General features: G+C 38.7%; 2 protein-coding genes and 1 long non-coding RNA gene across 3 annotated transcripts; all 3 read left to right on the forward strand.

Moving 5' to 3' along the window:
- Positions 1-1661: 1661 nt before the first annotated feature.
- On the forward strand, positions 1662-5566 carry LOC133732317 (uncharacterized). The gene is made up of 7 exons (XM_062159846.1): positions 1662-1847; positions 1939-2344; positions 2540-2682; positions 3015-3110; positions 3867-4123; positions 4558-4778; positions 4972-5566. The coding sequence occupies exons 2-7, from the start codon at positions 2018-2020 to the stop codon at positions 5344-5346; spliced, it is 1419 nt and encodes a 472-aa protein (XP_062015830.1). The 5' UTR covers positions 1662-1847; positions 1939-2017; the 3' UTR covers positions 5347-5566.
- Positions 5567-12040: 6474 nt separating this feature from the next.
- Positions 12041-15211, forward strand: LOC133733808 (uncharacterized). Its single transcript, XM_062161445.1, has 3 exons — positions 12041-12622; positions 12830-12997; positions 13331-15211. The coding sequence occupies exons 1-3, from the start codon at positions 12074-12076 to the stop codon at positions 15050-15052; spliced, it is 2439 nt and encodes an 812-aa protein (XP_062017429.1). The 5' UTR covers positions 12041-12073; the 3' UTR covers positions 15053-15211.
- A 660-nt stretch (positions 15212-15871) lies between these two features.
- Positions 15872-17929, forward strand: LOC133727836 (uncharacterized). The gene is made up of 4 exons (XR_009855379.1): positions 15872-16151; positions 16290-16404; positions 16605-16722; positions 17571-17929. It is a non-coding gene; the product is annotated as an uncharacterized LOC133727836 (long non-coding RNA).
- The last annotated feature ends 1301 nt before the right edge of the window (positions 17930-19230 follow it).

Genomic DNA, 19230 nt, shown 5'->3' on the forward strand with positions numbered 1-19230 from the left:
GTCAAGAATGCATTCTTGCACGGAGATCTAGAAGAAGATGTGTATATGAGATTACCTCCTGGTCACCCACGTGAAAGTGAAGCTGGCATGGTGTGCAAACTTCACAAGGCCTTATATGGTTTGAAACAATCCCCACGTGCTTGGTATTCCAAACTAAGTTTGGTTCTTCTTGCCTCAAGCTTTAAGCGAAGTCATGCAGACTCCTCCCTATTTGTTCGACATGGCAAGGCTAGAAAGTTGGTTGTTCTAGTATATGTGGATGACTTAATCATCACTGGAGATAATGTGGATGAGATTAAGTCTCTCAAGTTAGCCTTGCACAACACCTTTGCCATCAAAGATCTTGGACCATTGAAGTACTTTCTGGGAATTGAAATGGATCACTCCTCGAATGGTATGTTCTTAAATCAACGTAAATATGTTGTTGATCTTCTTGATGAGGCAGGAATGAAGGAGAGTAAGCCTGCACGCACTCCTCTTAGTAGCAGACTTAAAATAGATGTTGAAGGAGAGCCTCTCTCGGATATTTGTGTTTATCAACGTCTTGTGGGTAAGCTCATCTATCTCACCATTACAAGACCAGACCTCACTTATGCTGTGAGTTTGGTTAGTCAATTCATGCACTCTCCTACAACTCATCATCTACAAATTGTCAAAAGGATTCTTCGCTACTTAAAGGGCACAGTTGATCGAGGAATTGTTATGAAGAACAATGGTCACTTCAACCTTGTGGGCTACTCAGACTTTGACTGGGCAGGAAATCCCATTGATCGAAAGTCTACAACTGGGTACTGTACCTTCATTGGAGGCAATCTAGTTACTTGGAAAAGTAAGAAACAAACTGTGGTTGCTCGTTCTAGTGCCGAAGCTGAGTATCGTGCAATGGCATCCACAGCTTGTGAACTCATATGGTTAAAGACATTGTTGGGTGACTTAGGCATTATATGCCTTGCACCCATAACTCTACATTGTGACAACCAGGCTGGTATGCATATTGCAGCCAATCCTGTCTTCCATGAACGCACCAAACATATTGAAGTAGATTGTCACTTTGTTCGAGATCAGGTTCAGTCTAAGCTTATTGAAACAGTATACACACGATCATGCGATCAACTAGCAGACATTTTTACGAAGATTCTCGCTTCCGCTCAGTTTGAACGTCTGCTTTCCAAGCTTGGCTCAAGGAACTTCCCTGATCTAGCTTGAGGGGGAGTGTTGGAAGTATAGGAGCTGCTGTCAACAATAGTTGCTGTCAACATTGGTTGGCTGCAGCAATTTGCAGTAATTAGTTCATGCATTCACATATGCAGCTGCTGTCAACAATAGTTGTTGTCAACATTGGTTGGCTGCAGCAATTTGCAGCAATTAGTTCATGCATTCACACATGCATTAAGTTTGTAAGATGCCTATATAAAGCTAGGTTGTTGTATCATCTTAACCTCTGAAAATAAGATCAAGAGGAAGATATTCTTCCTCTCATATTTCAATAATAATAATTTCGTTCCCCCGAGTGCTGACGAGAAAGAAGGGTGTCCGTGGATCACCAATTTTGACCGCCAAATCTCCCCCACAGTTTTAAACCCACCGCACACGTGTCTTTCAGCTCACGTGTGGGACTGACTCTACCTGCCCCCTCTTGATTCGTCTTTCGTCTTCCGTCTGTCACCGATGTGATGCCACCCCCATTCTTTATACCCACACCAAATTATCACCGTTAATATCAATTCCAAACCCTCCTACAAATTTGCAGAGCTCCACTTACTTCAAACCCTAGCTTCACTTCCTTCTCTCCGAGATTGGAATCTCCGAACAGATCATTCCACTCTGCAGATCACTCCGGGTTTCAGGTGAGAGTTGTCGCTGGATTCTTAATTCTATGAGATTAGCTTCAACAATTCAATTGCTACTGAACTGATCTGAATCAATTACTAATTGCAGGTGGTTTTTATCTGTACGAATCATGTTTTGATCATACTCGAATTCGCAAGATCATTAATCTTGTGGTTTACTAATCTCAATGGGAGACTCGTCTTCGTATGGGATCCCTAAAGAGGCCAAGCTTGTGATGTCTGGGAAAAAGCAGTCTCCGAATTACATAGTTGCTTCGCGCTCTAAGGCCTCTTTGCAAAGCTTGGGAGCACTTGGACTTGGTAATAATGGTGTGGTCAGCCAGGCAGCAGTGTTTCTGCTCAAAGTGGCTGCATTGGAGGCAGCGCGGAGGCTCTCCAGGGCCAAGTGGCCCTGGCTGTGGCGCGGCTTCCAGGCTTTGCAATTTCTGTGTTATCCACCGTTTAAGTGGCTTCGGAGATTCGCTCCCTTCAAGGCTCTGGTCGACAACTTGCAGGTTTGTTTTTACAGACTGTTCGGCTTTACCAACAGCTAAACTGAATATGTATGTGGTCTTACAGAACTGACATAAGTTCATGATATTCTTGCTTTTTTTTGGGTATTTGTATGAGATTGTTTCATTTCCCAATTTTTTATTTACCTGTATCATTATGTGGGACATTTGATGGCCAATATAGTTGCATTCTTCCAGACGGTTTCGAAGCCATTACTAGCCCTCTCCATCGCAACGGCTTTTACTGATGAATTAGAATTCGGTCCTAGAACTTCAGATGATGTCAACAATACTGATGCACGTCCAGAAGTATCCTCTGCAGAGTCTGCTTTGGATACAAGGTAATCAGAGAAATGAGGCTTCTAATTTTGGCACTCTATGCATTCTCTTTGATTGACAATGTTATAAGATGAATACTTGTCATAAACAAACTATGAAGTCATCTTTACCTTACGACATGTCGGTTCAATAGCATCTGCTAACTTTGGTGAGTTGTATTTGTGGAATCGCAATTGTGTACGCTCTATGAACAGTTATTTAAAAATCCATAGTGCAATCACAGTTGCTTACCTTATTGCTCATTTGAAGTCACTCATTTTACTCCATCCATGGGCTTGTTTTCTCATGATTTATCTTTAAAACTGTAAGTTCACAGCCTTTGTATAATATGCAGCGTTTCTGAAGAAGTTCCTCAAAATGTAGCATCTGAAGGATGGTTGATACAACTTCATAACGAGCTTGAAAGACAAGGGCTTAGCTTGCCAGAAAGGTGTCATCTCCATGTGCCAAAAACTCAAATTCTGCATAACGCATTTCATTTCCTAATACAAATAATTATGATATATACTTGAAATTATCGTCTCTCTTAATAGGTCTCTGGAGTTTTATTGTACTTCTATATGACTAACACTTGATGTACAATATTGTTTTGTATATCCTTTTATGTCTTTGGCGCTAAATTCCTGATTGGGATGTGGTTGAGGTTAATCTAAGTTACAACAGGATGAAAAATGGAAAAATATATACACACACACACACACACACATATAGTTATCAGTTTCTATGTTTGTAAGGAATTCTCAATGTGTTTAATTTATTTATTTATTAATTATTATAATTATCCTTTTTTTCTCTAGTAGAAGAATTATTTTCACCAGAATTATCGTATTGCCTATCAGGAACCCAAAAAAAAAAAAAAAATTACTTCAGAACCTGTTATGAAGCAGAGACCCATTATCTTTTATATCTATCTCTACTTTCTATTGCATGCCTTACACTGCCTATCAGGAATAAAAAAAATATATAAAAAATTAGTTGCTTTCAATGTGACGAAGTATTGTTGTCATTTTCTTCATTTATTAGTTTATACTGAAGAAAATTATAATCTTTCTTCATGTTCTTTCCTTTTATTTTTCTCAAATGCTTACCTTGTTCTGAGGGTTCATCTAATGTTTTCTTCTAGGCCTACATATAAACTTATCTGCTTCTTGTTGCAGCGGACCATGACATGCTAATGTTTATGCAGAATTGACGAGGAGGAACTTCGCAGGTTCTACACAGCTGCTAACAGAGACTTCTCGAGCTTTCTGTCTGCAATAAAGAAGACAATCAGGTGGAGAGAGACTTATGGAATTCTTTCAGTCCAGGAGCTTGAGAAATGGTCAAATATGGTTTTCTGGCATGGATTTGATGTGAAACACCGACCTTGCCTTATAGTACGGCTTGGACTAGCTTGCATCAGCTTGCCATCTCACGATAAACCTCGCTTTGCTCAAGCAATCAGTATGTTTCTTTGGCCCCTCTAATATTTTTTTTGGGTTCTGATAGCATCCTCTCTTATTGGTGTAATCTACTCAGATTCGCTCTTATTCCCCTCTTTCTGCAAGGTCGGTGTAAGATCATTGATGTGCATAATCAACTGAGATTAGTGTTAAGGAATGGCCTGTAACCCTTGCGATTAATGTTAAGGAAGTGCCTGTAAATTCAAGTACTTAACTGTAAAGCTTATTTTTGTAAACGCAAAGCATCTTAAAATTAATTAACAAAAGCCAACTATTTTAATATTGATATGGTTCAATTGAATCCTTTAAGTGGTTTCCTTCCTTTGCAGTCTCAAAGAATATATGCTTCTGTTCATAAGTTCATTTATATTTATTTTACTCATTGCTTCACTCTTACAACATATATTCTAAAAGCAATCAATGATGTAATTGCAGTTTCTCAAGTTGATCATGGAGTCTTTCATTTACTTGATGCCAACAATTCCCAAATTACAGTTGTAGTAGATTGTGAAGGTCTAACTCCATTGAAAATTCCCATGCAAGTATTGAGAACTTGTTCTTCGCTATTGCAAGATCACTTTCCCAACCGTCTTGGCTGTCTGTTTGTTGTACGGCTTCCTCCAATGCTTCGTGTTATTGCCCAAACTTTTATCCAAGTAAGATTCTTACTTTGATTGGCATCTGTGTTTGATTTACATCTTCAAGGTGCTGTTTTCTTGTATAGAAGGTCTGGTTATGCTTTTATATTTATATCAATATGTAGAAATTTAGCTGTAGTTGAATATTTGGAACTTCCTTAAATCTACGTTATTTATATATAACAAACATGTACCTGTGTTTCGTTGTCAGGTTTTGAAACCTTACACCCGAGAAAAGTTGAGAATTGAAGGGAATATGTACCGGAAGATTCTCTCTGAGTGCCTAGAGACACTCCCATCATATCTTGGTGGCAAATGCCTCTGCAGAATATGTTCAGATATTAACACGAAAGATATGCAGCAGCCTCGCACAAATGATATTATGAAGAGAGAGCTGAGAGTGAGTGTTTGTGAGGGTGGGAGTTTACACTCTCCCGATCCAACTTGTGAGACCGAGGTTGAACCGAACCATAACTGTGATCAGCTGCTGAGAACTGCCATAGTGAGCATCCTTATGTTTTGGATTTTAATAGCTTTTATTGCTGGATTATATGACCCTGGAAGCAGTCCCTTTTCTTCTTCATGAGGTAAAACCACAGGAGCCGGAAAACTCTTTTTCCCCTCTCTGGCTGATTTCTTGCCAAGTGTCTTCTTTAAAAATAGCCTATCAATGTATCTTATAAGTTTCCCACAGACGGGATGTCTTGTCATATATTAGTTAGTATATTTGGTGGCATAACTTGTACAATTAGCTTGATTTATGAAATAGTTGAATAAAGCATCAAGTTTTCATTTTTTGCTTCTAACGGAATACGTTTATGTCTACAGTTGGCCTATACTTCCCGATTTTGGTCTGTCATTGTTGGAATTGTATTCAATACTTGTTTGTCAATAAATATTTGTCTGTTATCACATTGGTAAGCATAAAACCATTCTTTTGATTTTTTCACCATTGAAGTCTTGCACTCCAATTGTGGAGGAAGTACCATGAATTTTACTTGTAGATGGATGTATCGATACAGATACTAATGTGCGACCTGACCGAAAAAATGTGACCTAATTTGCATCCCCAGCACCATACCTCACCCAGAAGAGTGGAAGTTCCTTGGGATATCCTGTTCGTTCCTCTCCTTCTGTAGTGGAATGTAATTCTGCTTCCCATCTGTACTTACTATTCCTGGTGTTGAATTAGATAGTGTGGCCCTTTGAGAATTTCAAGTCGACTTTAGTTACCTCTGAATGGAAACACTAATGTGATTTTATTATTGGCCTATGAGGTATGCACTCCCAAGTTATTGTTATAATGTTATTTATGAATTTATCTGATGTGGCCCTTAATGGTAAGGAAGATAATAGTTGTATCTTCTGAAGGGCTCTAGTGGGTGTACATTCTGATAATATAAGTTAATCTCGTCTAGGTATATCTTTACAAATGGTTGTATCGAACTAAACTTGATCTGTTTATCTTTCCTTATAGAAGGCTCAGACTCTACAAAAGGTGATTTTTACTGGTTAGAGAGAAAACGTATACGTTAGCAGCTATCTTAGAACTATTAGGAGTTGGCCTAAATATATTTGAGGATGGCAATTTCTTTTTTCTCTTCTTTTTTTTAATTTGAAAGGGAGGATGGCAATTTCATGTTAATGAAGAAAGTGGGATGCAATCCCATTGCAACCTTGTATGACGGAATTAGATAGTTGCAAACTTACAACCTGCAAAGTTGTGTTGAATATTGTTAAGCTGATTGTATTAGCACCAATTTTCACGTGTCTGGGATATTGAATGAAGATCTTATAGTTAGTGACATTAAAATATTAAGATCACTTTTTCTTTTTTCTCCTTTTCCATTTGCCCTGCTTTCATAATTTGATTTTGATTTTGATTTTTTACTTTATACAGCATACTATGGAATGTGTCCCTTCCGATTATGAATTGATAGGATGGCTGACGTTCATTGTTAGGTCAATGTCATGAAGTTTCCACAGATAGCACTATTTTCTTCCTTTTGGTGTTTGGATAGAGATGTATTTACATTTTTATGCAGAACTTATAATCTCAATAACCTGATTGTTGGAGTGGTTAAAGAGGTAGTTGAGTATTCTTACTAGGTTAAGGCTTGTTTTTCTTTGGAGCGAAAATCTTATTTCTCTGAATAAATTTGCAATGAATATAAATGAAAGTTTGGAGATTCATGAAAGGACTTTGTCTTGTCAATTTTTTAACATTTGCCATGAATATAATATATATATATATATATACAGCGGTTCTCCACTGCGGACGTCCGCAGTTTTTCGATCCGTACGGATTTCCAGTTTTGATCCACTTTTCGATCACATTTTCACATCTTAATCGTTCAGTTTTTAGGTCCTAATGTATAGATCACCTCTGCAAAATTTCAGCAAATTTGGTGATCATTAAGGCATTCAAAACTGCAAATTACAACAATATATACGAACGGTTCCGGTTCGACAGATTTGGTTCGTTCGTGTAAATTGCAGTTTTGAATGCCTTAACGATCACCAAATTGGCTGAAATTTTGCAGAGGTGATCTATACATTAGGACCTAAAAACTAAACGGTTAAGATGTGAATGTGTGATCGAAAAGTGGGGAAAAACACAAAATCCTTACGTTTTTGCTTAGGTGCGGATATCCGCACCTGAGCAAGATTATATATATATATATATATATATAGCTTTCTCAGGTAAGGATATCCTTACGTAAGCTTATGGAATGGATTTTCAGTTTTTGGCTACTTTTCAATCACATATTCACATTTTAACCGTTCAATTTTTAGGTCTTAATGTATAGATCATTTCTGCAAAATTTCAGCCAAATTGATGATCGTTAAGGCATTCAAAACTACAATTTACAACAATGTACACGAACGGTTCCGGTTTGAAAGATTTGGTTCGTTCGTGTAAATTGCAGTTTTGGATGCCTTAACGATCATCAGTTTGGCTGAAATTTTGCATAAGTGTTCTATACAATATTAGGACCTAAAAACTGAACGGTTAAGATGTGAATATGTGATCGAAAAGTGGCCAAAAATTGGAAATCCATTCCATAAGCTTAGGTAAGAATATATATATATATATATACATGAAAATGTTCTGAAGAGGATGTCCGCACTATCGCAAAAGTGCGGACGTCGACGCTACAGCTCTGCTCAAGCCGCAACGGCGAGGCGCCGCTTGCTGGACGGAGGCTAGGGGTCGGATGGACCAGTCTGTAGTCGGGTGGGTGGAGTCGCCGGCGATGAGGTTGCAGCGCTGCCCAGAACCTTACAGTTGTAGGTGAGGTCGCTGCCCTGAATCCTTCAACCTCGATCGCTGCCCAGAAGCTCTTTGGGATGCATCCGGCAAGCCTCGCGCCGCTGCCGCCTAAAACGCTGCAGAAGCATCGGTAAGATGCGGACGTCCGCTCCAGATATATATATATACACACATATCCTATCCAGAACGATGCCTCACTCTGAAATTTCAGAGCGAGGTTACGGTTTAGGGTCAATTTTCGGTCGCATTTCCACATCTCGACCGTTCAGTTTTTAGCTACTAATGTATAGATCATCTCTGCAAAATTTCAACCAAATTGATGGTCGTTAAGGCATTGATAACTGCCTTAAAGCTAATACGGTTTAGGTTGGATAGATTCAGTTCGTCCACTGGTTTAAGTGAGTTAGATACCTTAAAGATCATCAATTTGGCTGAAATTTTGTATAGATGATCTATACATTAGTACCTAAAAACTGAACGGTCGAGATGTGGATATGAAACCAAAAAGTGACCCTAAACCCTAACCTCGCTCTGAAATTTCAAAGCGAGGCCTCGCTCTGGATAAAATCTGTATATATATATATATATATATATATATATATATATATATATATATAGATTTTATCCAGAGCGGAGGTCCGCTTTGAAATTACGGAGTGAACTTCGAGTTTTTGGTCACTTTTAGGTCGCACATCCACATCTCGACCGTTCAGTTTTTAGGTACTAGTGTATAGATCATCTCTGCAAATTTTCAGCAAAATTGATGATAGTTAAGGCATTGATAACTGCCTTAAAGCTAGTACGGTTCAGGTTGACAGATTCAGTCCGTCCATTGGTTTAAGCGAGTTAGATACCTTAACGATCATCAATTTGGCTGAAAATTTGCAGAGATGATCTATACACTAATACCTAAAAACTGAACGGTCGAGATGTGGATATGCGACCTAAAAGTGACCCAAAACTCGAAGTTCACTCCGTAATTTCAAAGCGGACCTCCGCTCTGGAGAGGATCTATATATATATATATATATAGATATAAGTTTGCTTCTCAAACAAGGACTATTAACATTTTCAATTGCGTTAGAAATTTGACAGAGTAAAAGGTATCAATGTTAATAGTCTTTGTTTGAGAAGCAACCGAAAGTGATGAATATTGAATAACATTTTCTTCTATGTTGCGTTAGAAAATTGACAGCGTGAAAGATATCAATATTAATAGTATTAGACATTTATATAGACTTTGTCTTGCATATGATCCCACCTCGTGCGGGCAGGGCTGCCATTTTCCATGAAAGCTTTCTTCTATATTAATCTTCTTTTGATGTCAGCTAACAGAAAGTGGTTTTGTAGGTTCTTTTAAATGTGCTCCTAATGTACGATTTATACTTAAAACTGATAAAGGCATGCTTATAAAAATTAGGTCAGGCATATATAGGAAGCTGCAACTTTGCTTTGACCTAACAGACAGTGCTACTATTATATTTGATAAGAGCACTAGATGATTTATAGCTTCTCCGCATCCCAGAATTGACCTTTGCCCATTGTGAAGGAACAAATTTGGTACATTTAAGGACCGAATGTTGAGTGGAAATCTATGAAAACCCCACTTTGATTACACTATTTTAGCCTTTACTCGCCACTGTTTGTGGCTTTATTGTCTAGCTAGTAGAATGCTTTGTCCTTCAAATTGTCCATGAAGTCTCCTGTTTCACTGGATTCTCGCTTTGGATTTTGCATGACTTGGATCGGCAGCTCATTTAGTAATCGATCACTGCATTTTGCTTTTGTGATTAAGGTAGTGTGAATGTGATGTATAATAATGGTGATCCTAGTGCTTGGATGTGAGGTGGGAAGAATTTGATTGTTGCGGTGAAACTTGATGATTACCTTGTGCCCAAGCTAGGAGACTTATACATCTGAATGATGTGATGGAGATCCTTGATTTTATGAGTTTCCATCCGCTCGATCATTATTATGTTTGTGCCGAAGTATCCCTGTATTGCACGTTTCTTCGAGCTGAGAAGCAAATTACCTGGCACTTGTTAGACATTTGGATGAGCAGCGGCACTTTTTAATTTTTACCAATACTAAATGGTGTTTATGTCTCAATGCATGTATATTTCGATATCCTAGTAGCAAGAGTATATATCATATGCAATGCTCTTGGACCAGTGTATCAAAATTTCAAGTCCAAATGCTCATACACATACTCTATGTATTATCCACCTGAATTGACTGAAAATTAGACTGAACAATCTAATGGATGCGTTCTTGCAGGCTGCAGCGAGCCCGCGCGCTTTGTTGAATTAAAGACCAAAAGGAAAAGTTTGACCTCACTTGTTTACAGATCATTTGGTTATCTCAAAAGCAGAAGTTTAGTAGATCAAGGATCGTAAAAGAGAAACGATGTTTATCATACACCTCACCGGAAAGCATAATAGTTTGTTGACCACATATGTAATGTGATATTTGATGATCAATTACGGCATACTTAATTAGTTAAAGTGGCATAGAAACTGCAATCCTTTGAGATTTTTTTTTTTTTTTTTGTTAAGGGGGTGTATTTAGGGATGGCAAAAATCCCCAGCGGGGCGGAGCTTCATTGGATACCCGCCCCTAATGGGGGGAGAATTCGGGGACAAATGGGGAATGGGGATGGGGATCCCCAATCCCCGCTATCTAAGATTGGGGATGGGGCGGGGATGATATTGTGATCCCCATCCCCAAACCCGCCCCAATAATATATATATATATATATATATATATATATATATATATATATATATATATATATATAAATTTATTTTTTATTATATCACAAATATATACATTTATTACTTTACTTTAATGGCTACACTTTTACTTTAATAGTTTTTTTTTTTACTTTTGCACTCACTGAATTATGATTTATGAATTTAATCATGTTTTAATTTTATTTGTTGTAGATTTTGATTTTAAAAAAGACAATATGAGAACAAATTTATTTTATTTATTAAATTCTTATTGGGGATTTGGGGCGGGTTTGGAGGCTTAGTCCCCAGTGGGGATGGGGACGGGGAATCCCCAGTATATTTTTATTGGGGATTGGGGCGAGGATGGGGGTGGAAAATGACCTCGGGGATGGGGATGGTATTGTGATCCCCATCCCCAACCCGCCCCATTGCCATCCCTAGGTGTATTGTATTTAGATACTTAAGGGAATGTCAAGGGATGATGAAAAGGCAATCCTTTGAGATACTTAATCGGGTAGTGATTAAGGGGGTGTATTGTATTTAGATTTATATATATATTTTTTTTTTTAAGTACAAAAGATAAATTTGTTTGGACTCTGGTAGAATTTGATAAACTTTTGTTAACTCACTAAAGGTCATTAAAAGTCATTATTGAATCCCCGATCGAAATGGATTTGAAATCTGCTCTTAAAAATCTAAATTGAATATGTCTAAACTTTTACATATTTTTTAGCAATCCTAATTGACCCTAGACTTCTAAGATTTCGTAAATTTTTTTAAAATATCATAAAAATTCAAATACACTACACTCCCCTTGATTCACCATGTTGTTCCGAGGTTAGGCTTTTCTTCCAAAAGCAGTCGAGTGTTCCTCTAAGCTGACTAGCTGAGCTAGTTGCTGAACGAAAGCCTAGTTGATGAGTCCATGCAGCTATGTTAAGGAACCTACATATCAAAAGTGAATAACTTTCGTTACATGGTTTCTTCTTACTCCAACCTAACTATCCAAATTCGCGTTGTCAAACTGGCACGTAATGGTGCGTGCTAATTGCTGAATATGCTCTACCTGGTAGTGATGTGTTCCTTATGAAGTCGGCATGACAAATCACTACTGTCATCGTCACTAGCTAGCAATCGGTGCATCATCCATTCACTACACATAGTAGGCTCCACTAGAGCCTTCCGTAGCACCTAATCAGCAATAGCCTTTCGTCTTCTCTTACATAAACTCCCTCCTTCAGACCCTGAGATAGGTACTCCTATTCCTTCAAGGCCACCATCCCCTAAGGACTATTCCTTCAGAAGCAATGGCAACCTCTCAAGACCAAACAAACCGTACCCCAGCCTTGTGGATCACATGCCTAGCCTCGGCCTTCCGAACCGCCCTAGCTTGCACCATAGTAGCCATCACCACCCTCTACGCCCCTCCCTCTCTCCGACACCAAGTAGCCTTGCCGGCATTCTCCTACGTGACTGTTATCCTCATTGCTCCTGATGCAACTCTAGGCGACACATTCCGTGGATTCTGGCTCGCCCTCTACGCCACTATTCAGAGCGCCGGGCCGGCTATCTTGAGCCTCTGGCTCATTGGACCGGCCAGCCTTTCGAGCAGCACAACGGCTCTGGCCGTTGGTCTGGCAGCATTTGTGGTGGTTCTGCCCAGGGAGGCCACTCATTTGGTGTCCAAGCGCATAGCCTTGGGACAGATCGTGCTTGTGTACGTGATTGCTTTCATAAAGGGTGGGAGAACGGACGCCATCATGCACCCTGTGCACGTGGCAGCGAGTACGGCCGTTGGGGTCTTGGCTTGTGTTCTGGCTTTGTTAGTTCCATTCCCACGCTTGGCTTGTCGAGAGGTACTACTAGCTAGCTTGTAATAATCTCTATACTAACTGTGAATATGTGTTGGCCCATTATCATATTAGGCCGAAAGAAATGTTTGAAGGGGTTGCATGTTTTGACTGTAATCTAGAAAGCTTAAACCTACATGGAGCGAACGAACTTGACTTTATAGCTAGTGAAATGCAAGAAATTCATTAATTATAAGTACCTTACTTTTGCAGTTTAAACAGAACTCAAAGCTGCTTGTGGAGAATGCTTCGGAGAGGCTCAAGCTCTTTGTGAAGGCTTTTTGTGCAGAAGATAACGCATCCGCACTTGCTTCAATTTCTCAAACAAAGTCCTTGGCTTCCACAGCAACCAAGCTTTACCAAACCATCAAACGCCACCAGGTGAGTTATTTAATTTCGTATATGTGCACTGTTTATAGAAAAAATCTCACATATCCATGATAGTACGTGCCTTTTATAATCTGTATACTCACTATAGTACAGTTGGAGTATATAGAAGTACAATGTAGTAAACTGTAATTTATCCTTCCTACTTGTACCACATTGTGAATCATATCACTAATATAGACAACGGCATATCTATATATACAGATCTCACCTTAGTGTGATCGATATGGTACACAATTTATGCCTAGCCGTACTCAAGATTATATTTTCGTAAACCGATCTCTCATCAGACGAGCTGATCCTAAATTATGGTTCACTTGTGTACAGGAAAGCATGCAATGGGAGAGACTTCCACTACAATTTTTGAGACACAGCAATGTCAATCCAGTTGATAGATTGCAAGGTTTGGAGATTCCCTTAAAAGGAATGGAAATGGCATTGAGTAGTACTCCTTCATTCCCAGTTGGGGTAGTGGATGGAGAGCTCAAAAGTGGTCTACTTAAACTAGTAGAGCAACTGAGCTTAAATAGAACCATTTCTTGTGAAGATGCAATAACTGTTCCTGCAGATTCAAAACCAGAAATTGATATTAGGGGCCTCCAAACACTTCAAACCATCCCACAAACCCACCTAGATTTACCCCCATTTTTCTTTTTGTTTTGTACAAGTCTCCTTCACGGAAATTTATCAGCCACAAGTTCTGGTACTACTACACAGGAGAAATTGGTAATTCACAAAAAACAAGAAGCAGTTCCTTCATGTAAACAAAGTGTGATATGGAGTAACTTCTCCATGAAGGTAAGTAGCAAAAGGGTTATGGCAGCTTTCAAGTGCTCACTTTCATTGGGTCTAGCTGTGTTCTTTGGCTTGATATTCAGCAAAGAAAATGGCTATTGGTCAGGGCTCCCAGTTGCTATCAGTTTCGCTGCTGCTAGAGAAGCAACATTTAAAGTTGCAAATGTTAAAGCACAAGGGACTGTTTTGGGTACTGTATATGGAGTATTTGGTTGTTTTCTGTTCCAAAGGGTCTTACCCATTAGACTCTTATCTCTAATTCCTTGGTTCATTTTCACCAGTTTTCTTCAGAGAAGCAATATGTATGGCCAAGCTGGTGGTATTTCTGCAGTAATTGGAGCTGTACTAATTTTGGGCAGAACAAACTTTGGAGCTCCAAGTGAATTTGCCATAGCAAGAATCACAGAAACCTTCATAGGGTTGTCGTCATCGATTATTGTCGAGCTATTGTTGCAACCCACAAGAGCTTCCACTCTTGCAAAAGTTCAACTATCTAGGACTCTTGGGGCATTGCATGAATGTATTGACTCAGTGAGTCTTCAATCTGGAAGAGCACAATTGGAAGATAACCAGAAGTGTCTGAAAATTCATGTTGAAGAATTGGGGAAGCTCCTTGCAGAAGCCAATGTGGAGCCTAATTTCTGGTTCTTTCCTTTTCACAGTGCTTGTTATGGAAAACTCATCAGTTCGATCTCCAAAATGATGGAACTCCTAGTTTTCAGTGGTCATGCAATTGGAGTTCTTGAACAGAATTCTCAAATACTTGAGGGTTCTTGGAAAGGCATCATTCATACAATGGAATGTGATCTCGAACTTTTCAAGAAGATGGTTGGCTCTTTGATAAGTTGCTTCAAGGAGATCACCCTGATAATAAAGTCGGCAACTGTTCTTGAGAAGGAAGGGCTTGATGATCAAGAAACTGCCAAATCTTGTGATGATCTGGAGTTGGGAAAACGGAAAATTCTAAATGCTTTTAGGGTTTGTGGTTTAGAGGATGAAGAGATGGACAAGATTGTGAGTTCTTATCTCCTACACTCGAAGGAAGTTGTTGATAAAATTCGTTGTCAGCAAAGTGAGGAGCTCAAGGGCCAAATCGTTTTATGTTTGAGTGCTTTAGGGTTCTGCATAAGTGGTTTGATGAGAGCAACAAGGGAGATAGAAGAGGGAATCAAAGAACTGGTTCAATGGGAGAATCCTTCCAGCCACGTTAATTTTTACGAAATCTCTGGTAGGATGCATGCTTTACAAACATAATGTATCAATATACATGCAAAATTATTTGCACAGAGAACTAACACAATTAGTTTGTGGCGATTTCAATTCAGGAAATCAATGGAATGAATGCAATGAGAATGAATACGATCAACTTTATAATGTGGTTGAAAATATCACAATCGAGTAAATCAAAATGTTAGTATCGATTTCGAGTTTGATCTTTAATAAGTGCAACCATCATTGTTGCTTAATTGGTCAATCTTTATGAACACTCCATTAGATCAAAATAGATAAGATCATAAGAGTGCCCGCGCGTTGTGCAGGGTTTTATGATCGGTCTGACGATTTGATCTCCTTTGTTAGAAGAACCCAACAACAATTGTAAATTTGCAACTCCATGCAAATCCATCGCAATATATATATATATATATATATATATATATATATAGGGTCCGGATCAAGGGACACATAAATTTACACAATTTTTGACACTTCTTATAGACCATTGGATTTTAAATCTTTTAATGGCTAAGATTAATTGTGTGAATGATGTCAACATATCAGAAAATGACAGGGCATATGACGTGGCATCAATTTAATTTCACAATAACGAAATTGGATTAGATTAACCTTTCAGAAGAAAAAAAAATGGGACAATGATAAAAGAGGTCATTTTAAAGTACTTTATGATAATCCAGACACCACAAATGTCCCCCTAATAATTAAAGTCACTTATTAACAACCTACTACTAGAGTTAAACTTAATTACAAAAACTGCCACCGCTGGCTCTCTCTCCCTCCCTTCCGTTAATATGTTATCCGTTCAGATTCAACCCTTTACCAAAATCTCTCTCTCTCTCTCTCTCCACAAACCCTTACCATCCCAACCTCCTTGACCGCTACTCCTTAAGACCTTCCTCGACTTCTCCGACTCGCCGCCCTTCACCATCGATCTCTCCTTCGAGTGGATCCTCGACTCCCGTGACTCCGACGCCGATCAGATCAAGCTCATTGATCGCGCCCTGCAGTTGGGATCGGTGCTCCTAGAGGCCGGTAAGAGCTCGGCGAGACAACGAGCCTCCAATCACAGTGATAGGCACCAGCCTGTGAGAGGTTCTCTCATTAAAGAGATTTTCAGGTTCCTCTCACTCCCTCCCTTTTGTTCACTCTCAATTTCCATCTTTGATTTTGGGTTTGAGCTTTTTCTATTTGGGATTGTATTTATTTGTCTCTAATCTGTTCTATTTTGTTTGTGCTTACTTGTGGGATTGATTAGTGTGGCGAATGAGATCCATAGCTCAGCTACTAGGAAGAACAAGGAATGGCAAGAGAAGCTCCCTATTGTTGTATTGAAAGCAGAAGAGATTATGTACTCTAAAGCCAATTCTAAGGTAAAAGTCTCCTCTCTTTTACCACTTTTTCTCAGTCAATATTCCTTGGATTACTAATGAGGTTAGGATTAAGAATTGGGTTTTGCTCTTTGCATTTTTTTCTGCTTTCCTGAGTGGTAGAGCAGTTCTGTGGTTTATATTAATGCGTTTTGCTATTTGTTTCTTTCAAAGTTTCTGGTTTGCAATTTTGTTGTTTTTAGGCCGAATATACGGACCTTAAAACGCTTTGGGACCGGGCAAATGATGCCATTAATACCATAATTCGCCGCGATGAAAGCATTGAAACCGGGGAAGAGTTACTTCAGCCTTGTATTGAAGGTAGCTAACAACTCAGTCCATCTATGTATATTTGCATCTGGGTTTTCATCATTATCGCCTAAGTTATTGATTTGTTTTGAAAAGAGTATATCTTTTGGTACTAGGCATTATGGTTATTTCAGGTCTCTTAAGCTTGGTGTAGTAATTTCAAGCCCAACGTCAATTGGATACAGAATTCTATTTACATTTATGGTTGCCTTTTGGACTTGCATTAGCTATTGATCACCAAGTAGGATCATCTAGGCTAGAAGATATTTAAGTAATATGAAGATAAAGAAACCAACTCCTCTCTCACAAAAAATGCCTCATGCAGATTCATGCCTTTTTCATAGTTGGAATGTGATATTTAATAGATTATATTGCATTGACATTCTATTGAATTGGCTTTGTGTTTGATCTTATACACTATAATGCAGTTTTTGTCAAGTGGTTTTGTTGTGATGCTTTTTCATTATGATGGTAACATTGATGAGTGGAAGCAATTTCAATGGAATGATCTTGTCATTTATGTGTCTGTAGTCAATCAAACAAAATGGTACACAGGACTTATCTTCATGCCTTCAATCATTTCATTTGTATTAGAAGTTGGCTTATTTTAGATGCGTTTCTAAGTGATAGCGTTCTTGATGCCTAAGTGGTTCGCAAAGCGTTTCTTACATCCTGATATAGTTGATCAATATAGTCGCATTCTTCTACGGGATGAGGACCTTGGAGTTGACAATTTCAATCCTCAACGGTACTGTAGCTGCATTTCCTTTTAGCAAAGTTAGGATGCTTGCTTGCATTTGAACTACTGTAAAACTCTGTTGCTCAAACTCTATATTGTTCTTCTTCTACAACACTTCTAGGTATGAGTCCATTATTCGAAAGGAAGGGCTTGAAATATCACAACCGGCACTTGATTTTTCCAAGACAGAGGTGAACTACATGGAGAAACTTTTGAAAGAGGATGGGATTCAGAAGAAACTCAGCAAGGATATTTTGCAATATAAAGCTCATATAATCAAGATATTTGCGGAACATAGGCACAATTGGATCTCTGCAGATTTAGAGTTTTAGAAATTTGCATAGGGCTTAGGATGCAAGTCACTGGTGAATTGTAAACTCCAGTTTATTAAATAAATTAGCTTTTTGTATCTTTTTATGATGTCACTGTTATGTTTAGTCTTCCTTAATAAAACATTACTTTTATAGATCTTTTACAGCACATTCTAATTTTCGACATCTTTTGAATTCAACAAGTCAATGTCACTGACCATGTTCAAGGTTGATCACAAGTCAGTAGACAAGTCACTGAACATATCACTGGCAATTGCATATCACTTGCCAAGTTACTGTTATATTCATGTCACTGGTCAGGTCACATTGCATTTCACTGTAATACAAGTCACTGACCAAGTCACATTGCATCATTGACCATGTCACTGTTATACACTTGTCACTGACCAAGTTACTGGCCAAGTCATATTGCATATATTCATAGTAATCTCCTCAAGGGAAATCTGGATGAGGAGATATCCCCTTAAGGAAAATTTGGGTGAGGAGTAAAATAATTCCCTAAAGGCTAATCTGTGTGAGAAGAAATCATCTCAAGGCTAATATGGGTGAGGAGTAATCTCCTTAAGGGAAATCTGGGTGAGGAGATATCCCCTTAAAGAAAATTTGGGTGAAGAGTAAAGTAATTCCCTAAAGGCTAATCTATGTGAGAATAAATCCTCTCAAAGCTAATGTGGGTGAGGAGTAATCTCCTCAAGGGAAATCTAGGTGAGGAGATATCCTCTTAAAGAAAATTTGGGTGAGGAGTAAAGTAATTACCTAAAGACGAATATGTGTGAGAAGAGATCCTCTCAAGGCTAATATGGGTGTGAGGAGAAATCACCTCAAAACCAATATCTCGTCTGTTAGTGACATGGTCAGTTACTTAGTGACATGGGATTAATAGTGACTTGGCTACTGACAGTTACTTGGTGGTGACATGGTCAGTTACTTAGTTAGTGACATGTGATTAACAGTGACTTGGCTATTAACTTGTGACTTGGCTACTGACAGTTACTTGGTTAGTGACATGGTCAGTTACTTAGTTAGTCACATGTGATTAACAGTGACTTGGCTACTGACAGTTACTTGGTCAGTGACATGGTCAGTTACTTAGTTAGTGACATGTGATTAACAGTGACTTGACTATTAACTTGTGACTTGGCTACTGACAGTTACTTGGTTAATGACATGGTCAGTGACATGTAATGTGACATGGTCAGTTACTTAGTTAGTAACATGTGATTAACAGTGACTTGGCTATCAACTTGTGACTTGGCTACTGACAGTTACTTGGTTAGTGACATGGTCAGTTGCTTAGTTAGTGACATGTGATTAACAGTGACTTGGCTATTAACTTGTGATTTGGCTACTGACAGTTACTTGGTTAGTGACATTGTCAGTGACATAGTCAGTTACTTAGTTAGTGACATGTGATTAACAGTGACTTGAGGTTAACAGTGACTTGGCCAG

The sequence above is a fragment of the Rosa rugosa genome, chromosome 2 (assembly GCF_958449725.1).
Source record: "Rosa rugosa chromosome 2, drRosRugo1.1, whole genome shotgun sequence".
Taxonomy (NCBI): domain Eukaryota; kingdom Viridiplantae; phylum Streptophyta; class Magnoliopsida; order Rosales; family Rosaceae; genus Rosa; species Rosa rugosa.